Source organism: Nothobranchius furzeri, chromosome 7 (assembly GCF_043380555.1).
Source record: "Nothobranchius furzeri strain GRZ-AD chromosome 7, NfurGRZ-RIMD1, whole genome shotgun sequence".
NCBI lineage: Eukaryota > Metazoa > Chordata > Actinopteri > Cyprinodontiformes > Nothobranchiidae > Nothobranchius > Nothobranchius furzeri.
The window spans coordinates 63,739,937-63,756,827 of NC_091747.1; the positions used below are offsets into that span (position 1 = coordinate 63,739,937).

General features: G+C 46.9%; 1 protein-coding gene across 3 annotated transcripts in view; it reads left to right on the forward strand.

Moving 5' to 3' along the window:
- The window catches only part of LOC107383161 (melanoma receptor tyrosine-protein kinase), a 46,937-nt gene that overhangs the window by 27,480 nt on the left and 2,566 nt on the right, over positions 1-16,891 (forward strand). For all 3 annotated transcript variants that reach the window (XM_054750960.2, XM_070553513.1, XM_054750959.2), the window contains exons 2-21: positions 578-729; positions 9,715-9,910; positions 10,587-10,721; positions 10,808-10,876; positions 10,964-11,082; positions 11,958-12,099; positions 12,632-12,745; positions 12,820-12,946; positions 13,089-13,162; positions 13,242-13,335; positions 13,968-14,155; positions 14,235-14,379; positions 14,455-14,545; positions 14,737-14,894; positions 14,968-15,000; positions 15,325-15,469; positions 15,736-15,855; positions 15,943-16,041; positions 16,181-16,366; positions 16,626-16,781. In XM_054750960.2, coding sequence (XP_054606935.1) covers positions 640-729; positions 9,715-9,910; positions 10,587-10,721; positions 10,808-10,876; positions 10,964-11,082; positions 11,958-12,099; positions 12,632-12,745; positions 12,820-12,946; positions 13,089-13,162; positions 13,242-13,335; positions 13,968-14,155; positions 14,235-14,379; positions 14,455-14,545; positions 14,737-14,894; positions 14,968-15,000; positions 15,325-15,469; positions 15,736-15,855; positions 15,943-16,041; positions 16,181-16,366; positions 16,626-16,781 — 2,481 coding nt within the window. In that variant the 5' untranslated portion in view covers positions 578-639. The remainder of the gene's footprint in view (positions 1-577; positions 730-9,714; positions 9,911-10,586; positions 10,722-10,807; positions 10,877-10,963; positions 11,083-11,957; positions 12,100-12,631; positions 12,746-12,819; positions 12,947-13,088; positions 13,163-13,241; positions 13,336-13,967; positions 14,156-14,234; positions 14,380-14,454; positions 14,546-14,736; positions 14,895-14,967; positions 15,001-15,324; positions 15,470-15,735; positions 15,856-15,942; positions 16,042-16,180; positions 16,367-16,625; positions 16,782-16,891) is intronic.

Sequence of the window (16,891 nt, forward strand, 5' to 3'; positions counted from 1 at the left end):
ACCCCTGAAGTGGTGATGTCACCGAGAGTTCCGGGTCCTGGTGAATCCCGAGATTCCGTCTTTTAGGAGTTTGATGCTGCTGGTTGTTTTTTACCTGCTGAGGCTGCAGGTGGAGCCGGCAGGGCTTCATTCCTCACTAACGTGTTCTGCTGCGCATCACACCTTCACACTCCACCCTGAATGTGTGTGGCGACACCTGACAGGTGTCACTCTTCTCCTCCAGGTTCATCTCAGCACCGAAGACACATCCTGAAATGTCCGTCGTTTCTTCTCTTAGCTGAAAACCCAGTACAGCCTTTTATTTACTAACTGGTGTTCAGTTACTGTCCTGAATTAAATGTTATTTTTGTGTTTATCTGAAAATGATTTTATTCCAGAATAATCCAGATTATCCCTGATGAGTAAAACAAATCTCACATCTTTAAATGTTATTATGGTGGTTCTACGTCCAGGTTGAGGTTGAGCTCGCCTCAGAACCCACGACCCCCGGTGGCCGCCAGAGCAACTGCCTCTTGTAACTGTGTGTGTGTGTGTGTGTGTGTGTGTGTGTGTGCGCGTGTGTGTGTGTGTGTTTTAGTGTGTAAGGGGACCAGTAATCAGCTGACCCTGCTGGGGAACCGTGAGCAGCACTATGAAAGGATGGTGAAGATGTTCTCCAACTGCAGCGTGGTCCTGGACAACCTGGAGATCACCTATACCCTGAAGAACCACGACCTGTCCTTCCTCCAGGTGAGTCAAGAGCAGGTTCCTCTGGGAAACACACAGGAGATCCTGAACCAGACTTGGTCTCTTCTCCGGATGGAAGCATCAGTCCCATCCAGTCTGGAGCTTCCCAGAGATCAAACTCTTGTTTTAACCTGAGAGTAAATGTAACCGGATTACAGGATACAATAAGATAATTAAAAGAAAAAATAAACAAATGGGCCAATAATTAGGTTCGGGGAGAATTGGAAGTTGTTTAAGAATGACTGGAGTCACGGGTATAGCATGAAACGGTTTATATACTAAATTTTAATAATAATGGGAAATATAACACATAAAGATAACACACAAAAACAGATGAAAACAATCGACAATAGTAAAATGCTCGGTATGAGATTTGATCATATGAGTCACAAGTCAGCCGGCGTCAAGTCAAATCCCCACACTTGGGGTGAAAGTCAGAGTCCGGTGGTGCGATTTTTTCCTACCGCACCGTTGAGATTGTTCACAGAAGAGAGCAGTCTGCTCTTCAGTTACTTGAGATGTCCTGGTTCGTTCAGTGGTTAAGGCTCGCCATCTCCCTCGTCAGGAAGAAATCCAGTTCTCGTTCCAAGTGAGTGATCATAGGAGTCGGGATCAAACCCAAGGAAAAAAAAAACCCAGCCAACGCGCTCCAACGGTTCCCTCCTACAGAGGATTGGTTCACTCTGTCGTCTCCACACAAATCGCGTTGGTTCCAAGTTCCTAGCTCTTATTAGAAGGAGTCAAGTCCGCCTCTCCCTCTATCTATGCGGCACCCAAATCAGGGTTCTTCACGGCCTCGACCGTTGTTTTTTTTTTCTCTCTCTCTCTCTCTCTAACCGCTCAGTCTTTGCTTTCTGTATCTGCGTGCTGCACAGCCGTTTGTCTCTCCTCTCGCTCAGCTGCGTCGCACGGTTTTATTTCGCGGAGGCGGGACTTATTTCTCTCAGCCAATGAAATTTCAGATTCCCACCTGGACCAATAGTATACAGCTTTCCTCTTCTGTTTCTGTTAGGGATGTTCAAGATTCTTGTTTTAACCGATGTTTAATATTAAACTCGTTATTTTAGTTATTCACCCTTCCAATAATTCATTATGAAATTATCTATTAGTTAATTAGATATCTATTAATTAGTATTGTTAATTTCCTTAATTTATATTTTATATTTTATCTAAATTGAGGATGGATCATATTAGTAAGCCAATTAGTTAATACCTCATTAAGGTTCTAGCTTCTGGGTTACATCCTCCCCCATTAAATATCATGCACGTCCCTGTGCATTGTTTCTACGGGGTACACAACTTCTTGAGTAAGAGAGTCAATAAAAGCTTTATTAAGTCCTTGGAAAAGGGACCTAACTACGGTCACTAGTGGATTGCCCAATTGAGAGTAAGTTAGTCTTTGAGGAGGCTGACTACTTCGTTCAGATCTCCTGACATACATCTCTGGTTGCACAGTATCATGCTCATCCATTTCGGTTTGATTCTCAACTGAGACAGGACGAAGTGAGCTCTCTGTTTCCGACAGAGCTGATGAGCTATTCTCTAAGACTTTGGTCTTTTCAGATGTATGTGTCTGATCGTGTATGATGGGTTCAAAACTTACATCACGTTGCTGCAACTTTAGGACACCATCCAATTGAGGTAGGTTTGTGTTAGTTTCATCCCCCGTTTCTACGTCAGGTAAGTATACTTCATTTTTTTTCGTTTTTTCAGGTAAGTATGTTGCTGCTTCTTTCACTCTTTCAGGTAAGAATGTCGCAGTTTCACTCATTCTGTCAGGTAAGAATGTTTCGGTGTTGATGCCTTTGTCAAGTAAGGACAATTCAGCATTTTCATTACCAGCTAAGGTTGGTTCCTTGCGATCCCCTGTGTGTAAGGATAGTGTGTTTTGTTGTTGAATATTATTTACCGGTCCTGAATCTGCTATGAGTTCCCTATTTGGCAAGGTGACCGCTATTTGATAGGATGGTCGGTTTAGCACTTGTGGAAGATCAGAGTAATAAAACTCATCTACCTCTTCGTCAAGTGGCTCATCTGGGTCAGGTTCTAAGGCTGAACTCTGTCTTGTATGAGGTCTGCTAGGTTTCGTAACGCGTTCTGTTTCATTTTCTAATGAAGAGAGAAAACCACAAGGCAGTAAAAGATCTCTGTGGAGTGTTCTGTTGGGTCCTTCTCCGTTCTCTGGTTTTACAGTGTATACTGGCAAGTTTTCCATCTGTTTGAGAACTATATACACTGTTTGCTCCCATTTGTCTGCTAATTTATGCTTTTCTCTTAAGCGAAGATTTCGGACTAAAACACGATCTCCCACACCTAGTGTGGACTCACGAATGTTTCTGTCGAACCGTTCTTTGTTCTTCCTCGCTGTTTTTTGAGAGTTTTTTATGACAATGTCATAACTCTGTTCCAGATGACTCTTCAGTTCTTTAACATACTGAGAATGAGTTATAGAGGGCTTGTTCAAATGCGGTAACCCAAAGGCAATATCTATAGGCAACCGAGGCTGCCTACCGAACATTAGCTCGTAGGGAGAGTATCCCGTCACGTCATTTTTTGTACAATTGTACGAGTGAGTAAGTGGTTTTACAAAATCGCGCCAGTGATGTTTCTCAGTGGCTTGTAAAGTTCCCAACATGCTGAGTAATGTACGATTGTACCGTTCAACGGGGTTGCCACGAGGGTGATAAGGGCTCGTTCTGACTTTACGGATACCAAGTAAAGAACAAAGTTCCTTGATTGTACGTGATTCGAAATCCCGTCCCTGATCACTATGAAGGCGCTCAGGAAACCCGTAGTGGACTAAAAAATGTTCCCACAGGTTCTTCGCGACGGTGGTGGCTTTCTGATCTTTGGTTGGGATGGACACTGCATACTTTGTAAAATGGTCTGTAATCACTAAGACATCTTTAGTGTTCTTACTGTCTGGTTCTATGGAGAGAAAATCCATGCAAACTAACTCCATAGGTCTGGTGGTGGTAATACTCACCATTGGAGCAGCTTTGTCAGGGAGGGCCTTCCGACGGATACATCTTTCGCAAGTTTTAACTTTGATTTCGATATCACTAGCCATTCTTGGCCAGTAAAAACGGGACCGAATGAGATCTGTCGTACGTTCAACCCCAAGATGCCCCATATCATCATGTAGGCTTTGCATGACTGTTGAACGTAATGAATCAGGCAAGACTAACTGCAATGATGTCTCTGGTCCTAATTGGCGTCTCCGGTACAGTAAATCATTTTGAAACTCAAACCGTTTCCACTCTCTCAAAAGGTTAAGAACCACCGGGGGTTCTGCAATAGTATCAGTTGGCGGTTTATTGTCAGTCATAAGCAGCTGAATGACTCGGCCAATGGTTGGATCTTTCCTCTGCAAGGAGACAAGGTCAGCATGGTTATACTTGGGCACAGCAAAGAAACTGTCACTATTGTCTTCCAACTGGAATAGGTCTGGAATGGCCGCTGCAGACATGGCAAGTGACTGAACTAAACCACAAGGAGAATCAGTCTCATCCAAGACCATGTGCTTTTGGCATGTTGCCTTCACTGCTTCGGCTTGAAGTTGAAGCTCGACTTCTTTGACAGAGGATAAAAGATGAGATCGGAACTCATCTAGTCGTTGGCATTCCTCAGTGAATTTTGAGTTGTCTTCAGGTTTATCATGCAGCCTCCTAGACAGGCCATCCGCGTCAACGTTCTGTGTACCTGCACGGTATCTGATGTCAAAATTATAGGTGGACAACGCAGCTAGCCAACGATAGCTCGTTGCATCGAGTTTTGCCGTTGTTAAGAGGTAAGTTAACGGATTATTATCAGTAATGACAGTGAATGTGTTCCCATACAAATAGTCATGAAACTTATCTGTTATGGCCCACTTTAAGGCTAGAAACTCCAACTTGTGCGCAGGGTACCTAGTTTCACTAGAGCTTAAACCGCGACTTGCATAAGCGATTACCTGTGTGACACCGTTTTGCACTTGGTATAGCGCTGCACCGAGTCCGGTCGTACTAGCATCTGTGTGTACTAGATATGGGAGTTTTGCGTCAGCGTAGCTAAGAACTGGCGAAGTGGTAAGTTTTTCAATAATAGTTTGAAAGGACTTCTCACAGTCTTGGCTCCAACGATTCCCAAAGGGTTCTTTGGGGTTCAAGTACTTTGATCTACATGGTGGTGTTTTAAAGTTTTTCCGTTTGGGTGGATAACCAGCCGTGAGAGATGTTAGTGGCTTGACAATATTTGAGTAATCTTTAACGAAGCGTCGGTAATAACCGGTAAATCCTAAGAAAGATTGGAGTTCCTTCAAAGTCTGAGGCTTCGGCCATGTTTTGAGTGCTTCCACCTTATCTGGATCGGTTTTTATGCCATCTCGAGATACTATATGTCCAAGATAACGCACAGATGTCTGGAAAAAACGACACTTATCTGGTGATAGCTTGAGTCCGTATTCTCTAAGCCGTTCAAGAACGTGAGAAAGTCTGGTTTCGTGTTCTTCCAAGGAGTTGGAAAAGACGATCAAGTCGTCTAGGAAAACTAACACTTCCTTCAGATTAATGTCCTTCATACACTTTTCCATAACCCGTTGGAAAGTGCTTGGAGCATTTGTTATTCCTTGTGGCATACGGTTAAATTCATAAAACCCAAACGGGCAAACAAAAGCAGTTTTAGGTTTATCCTTTTCACACATCTCTATTTGATAGTAACCTGACTTGAGGTCCATCACAGAAAACCACTGTGATCCAGCGAGAGCAGAAAAGGACTCCTCCAAGTTAGGCAGGGCATATGCGTCGCGAATGGTTTGCAGATTAAGCTTTCTATAGTCTATACATAGACGTACCTCACCATTCTTTTTCCGAACTACCACTATTGGTGAGGCAAATGGAGACTCCGACTCTCTTATTATACCGGTTTCCAAGAGGGCTTCCAAATGTTTTCTCACGGCTTCATAATCATGTGGATGGATCGGCCGAGATTTCTGTTTGAATGGGGTCTCGTCTTTTAAGTTGATGTGATGTCTTATCTGTTGTGTATGACCAAAATCAAGATCGTGGTGCGAAAACACATCGGAGTAAGTGTTAAGTTTGTTGGTGATCCTCCCTTTCCATTCTTCGGACAAGGGCGAAGTACCGAAGTCAAAACTGAGAGGAGGGTTTGAAGGTGAAGTCTGTTGCTGCGAACTACACGCCGCAAGCACTTTCTGATCACTTTTGTCAGGTTCTGGATATGGCATAACACGATCGGCTTTAACTAACTCAGCGATCACACAGTTAGTGGGTAATGTGATGTCATGGTTAGTTTCGTTTCTTAGTACAACAGGTACTTTGTATGGACCATGTGAAGGTAAGGAAATGAGGCAACAGTCTACAATTATACCCCCTGGTAGAGAACCATTGGTGGGTTGTTCAATGAGTGCATAAGGCTCATGCTTGTTTTGGCTGGGTTGCATAAACCCTTCTAGTAACAGTTTTTTATTTGCAGGGAGAACTTCTTGGGTTCTCCCTCGAAGCTTCACCACACCAACTCGTCCATCTTTGCTTTGTTTTTTTCTGACTGCTAAGGCTTTTAGCACGTGTTGGTACCCATAAGAGAGTGCCTTGGAATCAGGTAAGTTATTGGCAGACAATTGCTCATACAAAGGATCGAGTGTGTTTGTGCCAATGAGTAGTGGTGTATCAGAGTTTGAGCTTATATCCGGAACCACTAACGCAAGGGTAGGTAACTCAAGTCCAGACTGATCGAGCTCTTTTGGAAATGTGACACTTATCTCTATGTATCCTAAATAAGGAACTGCTTGACCGTTTGCGCCCTCGACTTCTAACAGATTACTGATGGGTTTAATTGAGAGGTCAGGTAAGTGTTCTTGGTAAAAAGAATTGGCAATGGTGGTTACCTGGGACCCTGAATCCAGTAAACAATTACATTCAACACTGTTAACTGAGACTGTAGCTGTGCATCGCCCACCCACTAATCTTTTGGGAAGTTTTGGCACTGAATGAGCATGAACTGGCTTGCAAAAAAGTCTCTCTGTCCTTTCCTTAGAGGGACTTGGTTCTACTTTAGCACCTATCTGTCCCACGATAGGAGCTTCTACCGGTTTAAAGGAGGAGACTGCGCAATTGGCTTTGACATCTCCCACTCGCGCTGCTTCTGTCTAAGAGCAAGTCTTTTAGTTGCAACTAGTGCTGGATTTGGCTCGTTGCTACAGCTAGAAGCTATGTGCCCATCTTCTCCGCACTTAAAACAGTATCCAGGCTTTGGTCTGGGCACCACTGCTGTTATCTGCTGAATCTGTTTGGGCTCATCTGGAATTTTAGTCCCCACACGGGGTTTTGACTCTTTTTGAGTTTTCTTTGCCTTTTTATCTGTGTTGTTAACCTTAAGCTGTGCAATTTGGCTCCTGAGCTCAGCGATTTGTTTGCGTAAGTCATCACAGTTATCATCTATTTCCAGTTCACAAGTGTTTTTACTCTGAGAGCATGTTGTTTGCACATTTGAATACACTCTAGTTCGTTGTGCCCCTAAGTGTTGTTTCATGCGTGCTGCTTTAGTAGCCTGTTTGTCTTCTTCAGTGCGCAGTTTGAGGAGAAGTGCTGTAAAATGAGGCGGGTTGTCTTTCTTTTGTTCGAGTTGCAGGTTTGAAATCAGCGAGCTGTCCCAACAGCCTCTGCAAAACTGCTTGAGCAGCTGCTGGTCGGCGTCACTGGAGGAAATTCCATTCCTCTGAATAACTAGGTTTAACAAGGTGTATAACCTCTGAAAGTAATCGGAAGGTTTTTCACCACTGTCCTGGTTTGTGTTTAAGAAGCGAGCAAAGAGCTCGTCGCCGTCTTCGACAGCTGCGTAAGCTGAATCGAGATGTTCAAGGTACGTTTCCGGGTCGGATTTTGGACTAAGAGCTTTAACGATGCTCGCTGCTGGGGCTGACAGACTCTCCACGATTCTTCGTACAATTTGGGACTTGGTGAGTGAAGGATCATTTATGCATAACACTACACTACTACGCCAAGTATCATAGTCAGTTTCAAAAGAAGGGTGTGGAACTCGCCCTGAGAACGGTTTTAGTCTGTATTGTGAAGTAGGAGGAGGGATAACCTCACTGCTTTTAACAATGTGTTCCACAATAACTCGCTGAACCTCGGGTGTGTTTAAAAGATTTGGTGAAATGCAAGGGTTTTGTTTTCCAGTCTCTGTAGGTGGACAATTGTCCTTTGAGTTGTTCATATAGTTAACTTCTGGTGTTAAAGGCAGGGAATATGTAACTTGGTCACTATGGAGCATTGGCTCTGGTTCAGTGACTGGTTCAGATGCATGGGTATCCCTTCCTAAAGATTCCCCAATTTTTGCCAGTTCCTCCATTAGAAGGTCTTTAAATGATTGATTGCTACGCGCAGCTATGTCCCTGAGCTCTGACAGATAGGCATCAGTGGCAGATGTGCTAGTTTCTAGACTGTACGCGCTGGCTAGGTCTTGAATATGGAAGAAAACATCTGGGTTCCTAGTACAAGGTTTGTCATAGGGTAAACATTGTTTCTTTAATTCCTTAACAGTGGCTTCATGTTGAAACTCCACAATAATCTGATCACAGTTTGGTAACTTAATGCGCCTGTTAACTGGTCCGAATCCTTCCATAAACCCAAAGACTTCGTTATCAAGGTCTGTATCAGTTAACCCACTGATTAAAACAGCATTTGAAACTTTGACCTTTTCTGTTTTCACAACTTCCATTTTAAAACACTCAAAAGTACCAATAATGCCAAAATGGCAAACCACTGTGACCTCCAGGCACTCTTATGATGTCAGTCAATGGTTAGCTAAGGTAACAACTCTACAATTCTCCTGGCTGGCTCGCCAAGTTTTATGTAACCGGATTACAGGATACAATAAGATAATTAAAAGAAAAAATAAACAAATGGGCCAATAATTAGGTTCGGGGAGAATTGGAAGTTGTTTAAGAATGACTGGAGTCACGGGTATAGCATGAAACGGTTTATATACTAAATTTTAATAATAATGGGAAATATAACACATAAAGATAACACACAAAAACAGATGAAAACAATCGACAATAGTAAAATGCTCGGTATGAGATTTGATCATATGAGTCACAAGTCAGCCGGCGTCAAGTCAAATCCCCACACTTGGGGTGAAAGTCAGAGTCCGGTGGTGCGATTTTTTCCTACCGCACCGTTGAGATTGTTCACAGAAGAGAGCAGTCTGCTCTTCAGTTACTTGAGATGTCCTGGTTCGTTCAGTGGTTAAGGCTCGCCATCTCCCTCGTCAGGAAGAAATCCAGTTCTCGTTCCAAGTGAGTGATCATAGGAGTCGGGATCAAACCCAAGGAAAAAAAAAACCCAGCCAACGCGCTCCAACGGTTCCCTCCTACAGAGGATTGGTTCACTCTGTCGTCTCCACACAAATCGCGTTGGTTCCAAGTTCCTAGCTCTTATTAGAAGGAGTCAAGTCCGCCTCTCCCTCTATCTATGCGGCACCCAAATCAGGGTTCTTCACGGCCTCGACCGTTGTTTTTTTTTTCTCTCTCTCTCTCTCTCTAACCGCTCAGTCTTTGCTTTCTGTATCTGCGTGCTGCACAGCCGTTTGTCTCTCCTCTCGCTCAGCTGCGTCGCACGGTTTTATTTCGCGGAGGCGGGACTTATTTCTCTCAGCCAATGAAATTTCAGATTCCCACCTGGACCAATAGTATACAGCTTTCCTCTTCTGTTTCTGTTAGGGATGTTCAAGATTCTTGTTTTAACCGATGTTTAATATTAAACTCGTTATTTTAGTTATTCACCCTTCCAATAATTCATTATGAAATTATCTATTAGTTAATTAGATATCTATTAATTAGTATTGTTAATTTCCTTAATTTATATTTTATATTTTATCTAAATTGAGGATGGATCATATTAGTAAGCCAATTAGTTAATACCTCATTAAGGTTCTAGCTTCTGGGTTACATCAACATTCCTCACGTCCTCTTCTCTGTTTATTCAGTCCATCCAGGAAGTTGGTGGCTACGTCCTGGTCGCCATGAACGAAGCGCCGACCGTTCCTCTGGTCAACCTGAGGCTGATTCGAGGTCAGAGCCTCTACGAGGGTCGCTTCGCCCTTCTGGTGTTGTCCAACTACAACAAGGACAATTCGTCCGTCACGGGTGGGATGAGACAGCTGCTGCTGAGCAACCTGACCGGTGGGTGAACGTGCACACGCACACACACACACACACACACCCACGTTTCCAGCAAATAGACCAAGCCGGTGATCCGCTCAGATGTTGTTATCCAGTAAATACCCAGATCCAGACCAAACTTTAGCTATCAGCCACTGGGTTATGATGAGGACATGACGGCAGGAAGTAGACTTCCCCCAACTCCTGCTGATGTGGATGAGGTCACCACACAGTTGCTGTGTCCTTGAGCAAGGCACTTTACTTGCTGCTGGTGGTCCGAGGGATGGGCGGCGCCTGTGAAGGGCTGTGTGTGTGTGTGTGTGTGTGGGTTGGTGATGGTTTAACTAGTTTAGTGTTTTTGTTTGTTTGTTTACAAATTGAGTGTAAAACTTATTTATTTAATAATTTATTCACATTTTAAAGTAAACATCAAAGTTTGATCTCTTCTATTAAAAGCATCATTTTCCTTATTTACACACATTCAGACACATTTGCTTCCATGTTCATCCTAAAATATTCGACATGGAACTTTGTTTGTAATAAAATAAATAAGTAAACGTGTGTAAAGGATGCTAAGAGTTTGTTTTTCAGATAAAAACGATGTTTTAGACATTTCTCTGACGAACAAACAAATAAATATGATCAACAGCTGCTCTGGGAGCCTGGATCAGGGTTAAACGCTCTTATTTCCTCTCAGAGATTCTGAGCGGAGGAGTGAAGGTGACCCTGAACCCCCTGCTGTGCAACATGGACACCATCCAGTGGTCCGACATCGTGGATAAATCCAGTCATTCCAGCATTCACCAGGAGGCGGACATCTCCACACGGCAGTGTAGGCCGAGCAGAGCAGCAGCCGTTTGGTTGGTTTGATTCAGCTTCCTGTCAGGAATGAATGAATGAACCTGTGTGTGTTTTCAGGCGACAGGTGCGACTCCAGGTGTGTTAACGGTTCCTGTTGGGCCGCCGGACCGGATCACTGCCAAAAATGTAAACCTCTTCCTGTTTTCTAAGGAGGATCCTTCAGTTTCATCAGTGATTCAGCAGAAGCTCCTTCTCTCTCTTTCTACCCCCCAGTCACTAAGCTGGTGTGTGCGGAGCAGTGCAGCGCCAGGTGTCACGGACCCAAACCCGTCGACTGCTGCAACCAACACTGTGCTGCAGGCTGCACCGGGCCCAGCGCCACCCAGTGCCTGGTTAGTGTCGTGCTGCTGCTCGCTCTAACCGTGACCCTGCTGCCTGTCTCCTCGGTGGTGGTTGATAAAAGGAACATAGGAGCATCCTTCTGAGCTGCGTGTGCGTCTCTACGGCCTCGAGAAACACTCCAGATGTGTAAAAAACATCCATCAGTTTTTGTCAGTATTTGTCAAACAAGGTGATTCAAAAAGTCCCAGTTTGTGATGTCACAAAGTTACATTAGAATAGAACCACCTCTCATGTGCACGAGTGCAGCGGCTCTACTTTGAGCCCCTCCCAGACATCGGAGCTTTTCGGCCTATAGCAGCCTGATCGGGGTGGGTGGGCGTGGCCAGCAGCAGCTGGTTATCTTAAAGCGACAGTCCTAAAACAGCTGATTCTGTGAGATGCTGAAACGGCCACAACTAAAACTGCTGAGTCACTTCATGTGACAGGAACTTCCTGCTCCAAAGCTCGTCAGCATGTTTGGTATCAGCCATTAACAGCAGCAGCTCAGGAGGTAGAGCAGGTTGTCCTATTATCAGAAGGTTGTAGGTTCATTCCCAGCTCAGACCAGAGAATCTTGCTGTTGTGCCCTTGGGCAAGAACCCCCGTGCCTGCTGGTGATGGTCGGAGGGACCGGTGGCGCCTGTGCTCGGCAGCCTCGCCTCTCAGAGCCCCCAGAGCAGCTGTGGCTACATCGTAGCTCATCATCACCAGGATGTGAATGACTGATTGTGTTGTGACGAGCCTTGGGGGGTTGCAGAACCCTAACAAGGCGCTATACAAATACAGGCTATTTACCTTTATTTACCATTAAACTGTTATAACTTAATATGTCCCTTTATTTTATTTTACTTTGAAGGTTTGATGGTTTTCTTTGTTTCCTCTGCAGGCCTGCAGGGATTTCAACGATGATGGGACGTGCATTGACGCTTGTCCCCCTCCAAAAATCTACGACCGCCTTATCCAGCAGGAGGTCATGAACCCGAAGGTCAAGTACGCCTACGGAGCCACGTGTGTGAAGGCCTGCCCCTGTAAGCGCTCGCTAACTGCTCATTAACCCGTCTGGTCCTGGTCAGGTTGTTCAGACCACAACACTGCCCCCTGCTGGCCTGTAGGAGAGCCTCTAGGAATTATGGGGGATTTTCTGTTGAAATAATCCCACTGTTGGTGGAGGAGCTCCCCCTAGTGGTAAACAGAAGAAACACGAGGGCTGGGAGCCTAGTGGTGAGCATCATGTGGTCGGGGTCAGGTGTTTGTTTACCTGGAACTCTGGGTTAAAGGTGAACGATGGTTCCTGCAGGGCTAAAGTGTTCTGAGCAGGTGTAGAAAGTGATGACGATGCTGAAGCTTTCCTCCATCCTGATAAAAATTCATAAATAACTCCACCTCGCTGCTTCATGAACAGCCTCTGGTCAGAGAAAGACAACCCTCAGGACTGATACGCTAACGGCTAGCTGGGGTGTGTTTTGTGTGAGTCTGCTCTCTTCAGCAGAAGCTGGGAGCCGTCTCAGCGGGTGTTTTCTGGTCTCTGCCGAAGCGTGAACGTTTGTCGGTTGTTTGCAGATAACTACGTGGTGACGGAGGGTTCGTGCGTCCGCTCCTGCAGTGCGGGAACCAAAGAGGTGCAGGAGAATGGAGTCCACATCTGTAAACCATGTGAAGGACCTTGTCCCAAAGGTAGAGCACCACAGACACAATCACAAATGTAAGAGCTGGGCTGAAGGGCTGAGCAGCTCCTGATCTTCCTGCAGCCTGTGATGGAATCGGAATGGGCTCTCTGAGCAACACCATGGCCGTCAACTCCACCAACATCGACTCGTTCAGGAACTGCACCAGCGTCAACGGGAACATCATACTCAGCCAGCATTCCTTCACCGGGTGAGGAGCTCTGGGGTTTCATCTGAAACGAACAAGGAGCACGTCGCTGCGCTGAACGCTGTGTGGCGGCGGGTCTCCAGGTGGAGCGGTTCAGGGGCGTTTACGTTTAGAAGGTAAAGGTTGTTCTGATTGGCTGTTGCAGGGATCCTCATTACAACATCCCACCCATGGAGCCGGAGAAGCTGGAGAACTTGAGGACAGTGAAGGAAATCACAGGTGCGATCATTTGTGAGTGTTGCTGTGAAACATGACCGACTCTACGCTCCAGGTGCAGACAGGTGTTTTTGTCGCGCAGGTTACCTGATGATCACCGCCTGGCCTGAAGACAGCAGGTCTCTGTCCGTGTTTGAGAACCTGGAAGCCATCAGAGGAAGAGCAGCATACCAAAAGTCAGTTTCTTTTCCACAAATATCTGATCATGAGTTACTCAGATTTTCAAACTTCCTGTGAAGGGCCGCTGTTATGGTGCCCCCTAGAGGCGGGCCAGAAAACAGCCCTGAAGGTTCTCCGTGGTGTTTCTAGAAGGTTCCACCATTGGGTCACTTTTAGACATTGTGGGAGAGTTGGAACCACAGACCTCCTCCTTCAGGTCATTTATTACCTTTACAAAGATGGCCTCTGTCGCTCATCCATATGAAGATGGTGGAGTTGTGGTAGAACCTAACCCTAACAGCTACTGATCAGGCTGGACCTGCTGGTGCCTTCAGGTTCAGATGGACCTGCTGGTGCCTTCAGGTTCAGATGGCCCTGCTGGTGCCTTCAGGTTCAGATGGACCTGCTGGTGCCTTCAGGTTCAGATGGACCTGCTGGTGCCTTCAGGTTCAGATGGACCTGCTGGTGCCTTCAGGTTCAGATGGCCCTGCTGGTGCCTTCAGGTTCAGATGGACCTGCTGGTGCCTTCAGGTTCAGATGGACCTGCTGGTGCCTTCAGGTTCAGATGGACCTGCTGGAGCCTTCAGGTTCAGATGGACCTGCTGGAGCCTTCAGGTTGTCTGACCCCCATCTGCTCTTCTCCTCTCAGCCAGTACAGTTTGGTGGTGGTGAACGTGAACCATCTGCGGTGGCTCGGTCTACGCTCTCTGAAGGAGATCAGCGCCTCCAATGTGATGGTGAAAAAAAACTGCTCGCTGTGCTTCATCCAGACTGTGAACTGGACCCGGCTCTTCAGATCCAAAGCCCAGACCAACACGACATCCAGGAGCACGTGCCGTGAGTCCTGCGTGATGGGACCAGTCTGGAGCTGAAGTTAAACCATCAGAGGGATAAAACTGCTTCATGTCTCCCACAGCCCAGCAGAACCAGGCCTGTAACCAGACCTGTCACCACCAGTGTTCAGAGGACGGCTGCTGGGGCCCGGGGCCCGACATGTGTGTGTCATGTCTGCATTTCAACCGCAGGGGGCGCTGTGTGGCTCAGTGTAACCTGCTGCACGGGTGAGACGGCTGCACGGCAGCAGCAGGAGGGCCCGGTTGGTGCTGCCCAGAAGTCTGACCTGTTTGTTTCTGCAGCGAGCCCAGAGAGGTGGAGGTGAACAGCAGCTGTGTGGAGTGCCACTCTGAGTGTCTGATGATGAGCGAGGGCCCCACCTGCCGCGGTCCAGTGAGTCCACACACCTGAGACCACCTGTAGTTCCCTCTCACTCCCAGTCTCCTGCTCCAGAGAGCTCCTGGGCAGCTCAAGCATGATTCCCTCTGTGCTTTCCGGACGGGATCCAGATTTAGAGGAACGACTGAAGAGAATAAATTCACATGAATCAGTAAAACGAGGCTTAATGACGCTCCTGTCTGCAGGGTCCGGGTAACTGTTCCCAGTGTGCCCACTTTAAAGATGGCCACCAGTGCGTGGCGCGCTGCCCACACGGCGTCCTTGGAGACGGAGACACGCTGATCTGGAAATACGCCGATGAGACGGGCCACTGCCAGCTTTGCCACCAGAACTGCACCGAGGGGTGAGTTCCCGAGCTGGTCCGGCTCAGGAGACACCGTCACCAGTTTCATGGTTGTTCTGTTCTGTTGCTGCAGATGTTCGGGTCCTGGCTTGTCCGGATGCAGAGGGTAAGAGCGCTCGCTTCGTTTTTATTCCTGCAGGAAAACGACCCGAGTGAGCAGGAGAGCCGCTCTGCCGGTTTCCGTCTCCTCCAGTCGCGTCGAAGTGAAAACTCAGTTCAGCGGCAGGATGAACTCAGATTGTTTAAATGATCCGGATGATTTATGGAGCAGTGCTATGGAAACCTGCTTTCCTGCTTCTGGGTTAATCATTAAGATGCTTTAATGTCACTTAAAGGTGAAATTAGGAATAAATCAGGAAAAGTTTTGGATGAATTTAATGGATTTCTGTCAGAATTCCCAACTTTAATCCCTCCCTGTTCGTGCCGACAGCACTACGACCAACTCCACGCTGGCGGTCGGCGTGGTCGGAGGACTCCTGGTGGCCGTCCTCGTATTGCTGCTCATCGTTGTGTTGCTACGGCGACGGCGAATCAAGCAAAAGAGGACGATCCGCCGCCTGCTGCAGGAGAAGAAGGTGAAAGCACAGATTTAATCTGATGACGTGTGGTTGAATTCTGGAATAGTTTTCCAGCCTGGAGCTGCTGGATCAGCTGGAGGAAGTCTACAGGTTTCCTTCTTCAGGTGTTTACGGAGATGTTAAACGTGTGTGTGAAGATCTTTTTACATGAGCAGCAGCGGACGCGTCAGCTCCGTCATTATTCCCTAAAACGTTCCCGGTGAACTTGGAACGTCTGGGAATCATCACAATGTTCTTTCGATTCTGTTTGGGTTTAAACTCAGCTGGAGCCGCTGATTCCGAGCGGTCAGGCTCCTAATCAGGCTCACCTGAGGATCCTGAAGGAGACGGAGCTGAAGAAGGACCGGGTGCTCGGATCCGGAGCCTTCGGAACCGTCTATAAGGTAGAAGAGCTCCAGGGCTGGATGTGTTCAGCGGTGTTCTCCATGATTCATCAGGGAAAAATCATCCCATGGTGTGTCGTCTTTTAGGGTTTGTGGTTTCCTGAAGATGAGAATGTGAGGATCCCCGTGGCCATCAAGGTCCTCAGAGAGGCCACGTCCCCCAAAGCCAACCAGGAAGTCCTGGATGTAAGGATCTTCTCAGCTTCTCCTCTGATTGGTTTATTCCTGACCTGTCTCTGGACGGAGGAGGTCCTGGGTGGAGATGTTTCTGACCCGTGGCATTAACCAGACGTGTGTTTGTGACCCTGATGCTTGCATCGAGCAGGAGGCCTACGTGATGGCGAGCGTGGATCATCCTCATGTGTGCCGTCTATTGGGAATCTGCCTGACGTCGTCGGTGCAGCTCGTCACTCAGCTGATGCCCTACGGCTGTTTGCTGGATTACGTCCGACACCACCAGGAGACCATCTGTGGTCAGTGGCTCCTGAACTGGTGTGTTCAGATCGCCAAGGTGAGCCTTTAAGTCCGCGCCCGAGGCGCTGCTTCTGTCCACGGCTTCCTGTAAGCCTGCAGCGGCTCGTTAGCAGGAACGCTGATGGATACTCCTAATCCCCTTGGTCAATTAAAAATCCTGTTTGGAAGTTAAAATGATGGGAAAATCAAAAATGAGGCCACAGACTTGGTGTGAAATGAGCTGCATGGATGCAGAAGAGCTCCTGGAGTTAGGGGATCATTTCTGTGGTTAAAAGGTGTTTCCTGTTTCTGCTCAGGGGATGAGCTACCTGGAGGAGCGTCACCTGGTGCACCGAGACCTGGCAGCGAGGAACGTCCTGTTAAAAAATCCAAATCATGTCAAGATCACCGACTTCGGCCTCGCCAAGCTGCTGACGGCCAACGAGACGGAGTACCACGCCGATGGAGGGAAGGTGGGTGTCCAGTCCGGAGCTTCACGTGGTTCTGAAGGAGTCGGAACACGGGTTTAGACCCGTCTGGAGGAGCTTTACATGCAGCACAAATTAAAGATAAACTCACCAGA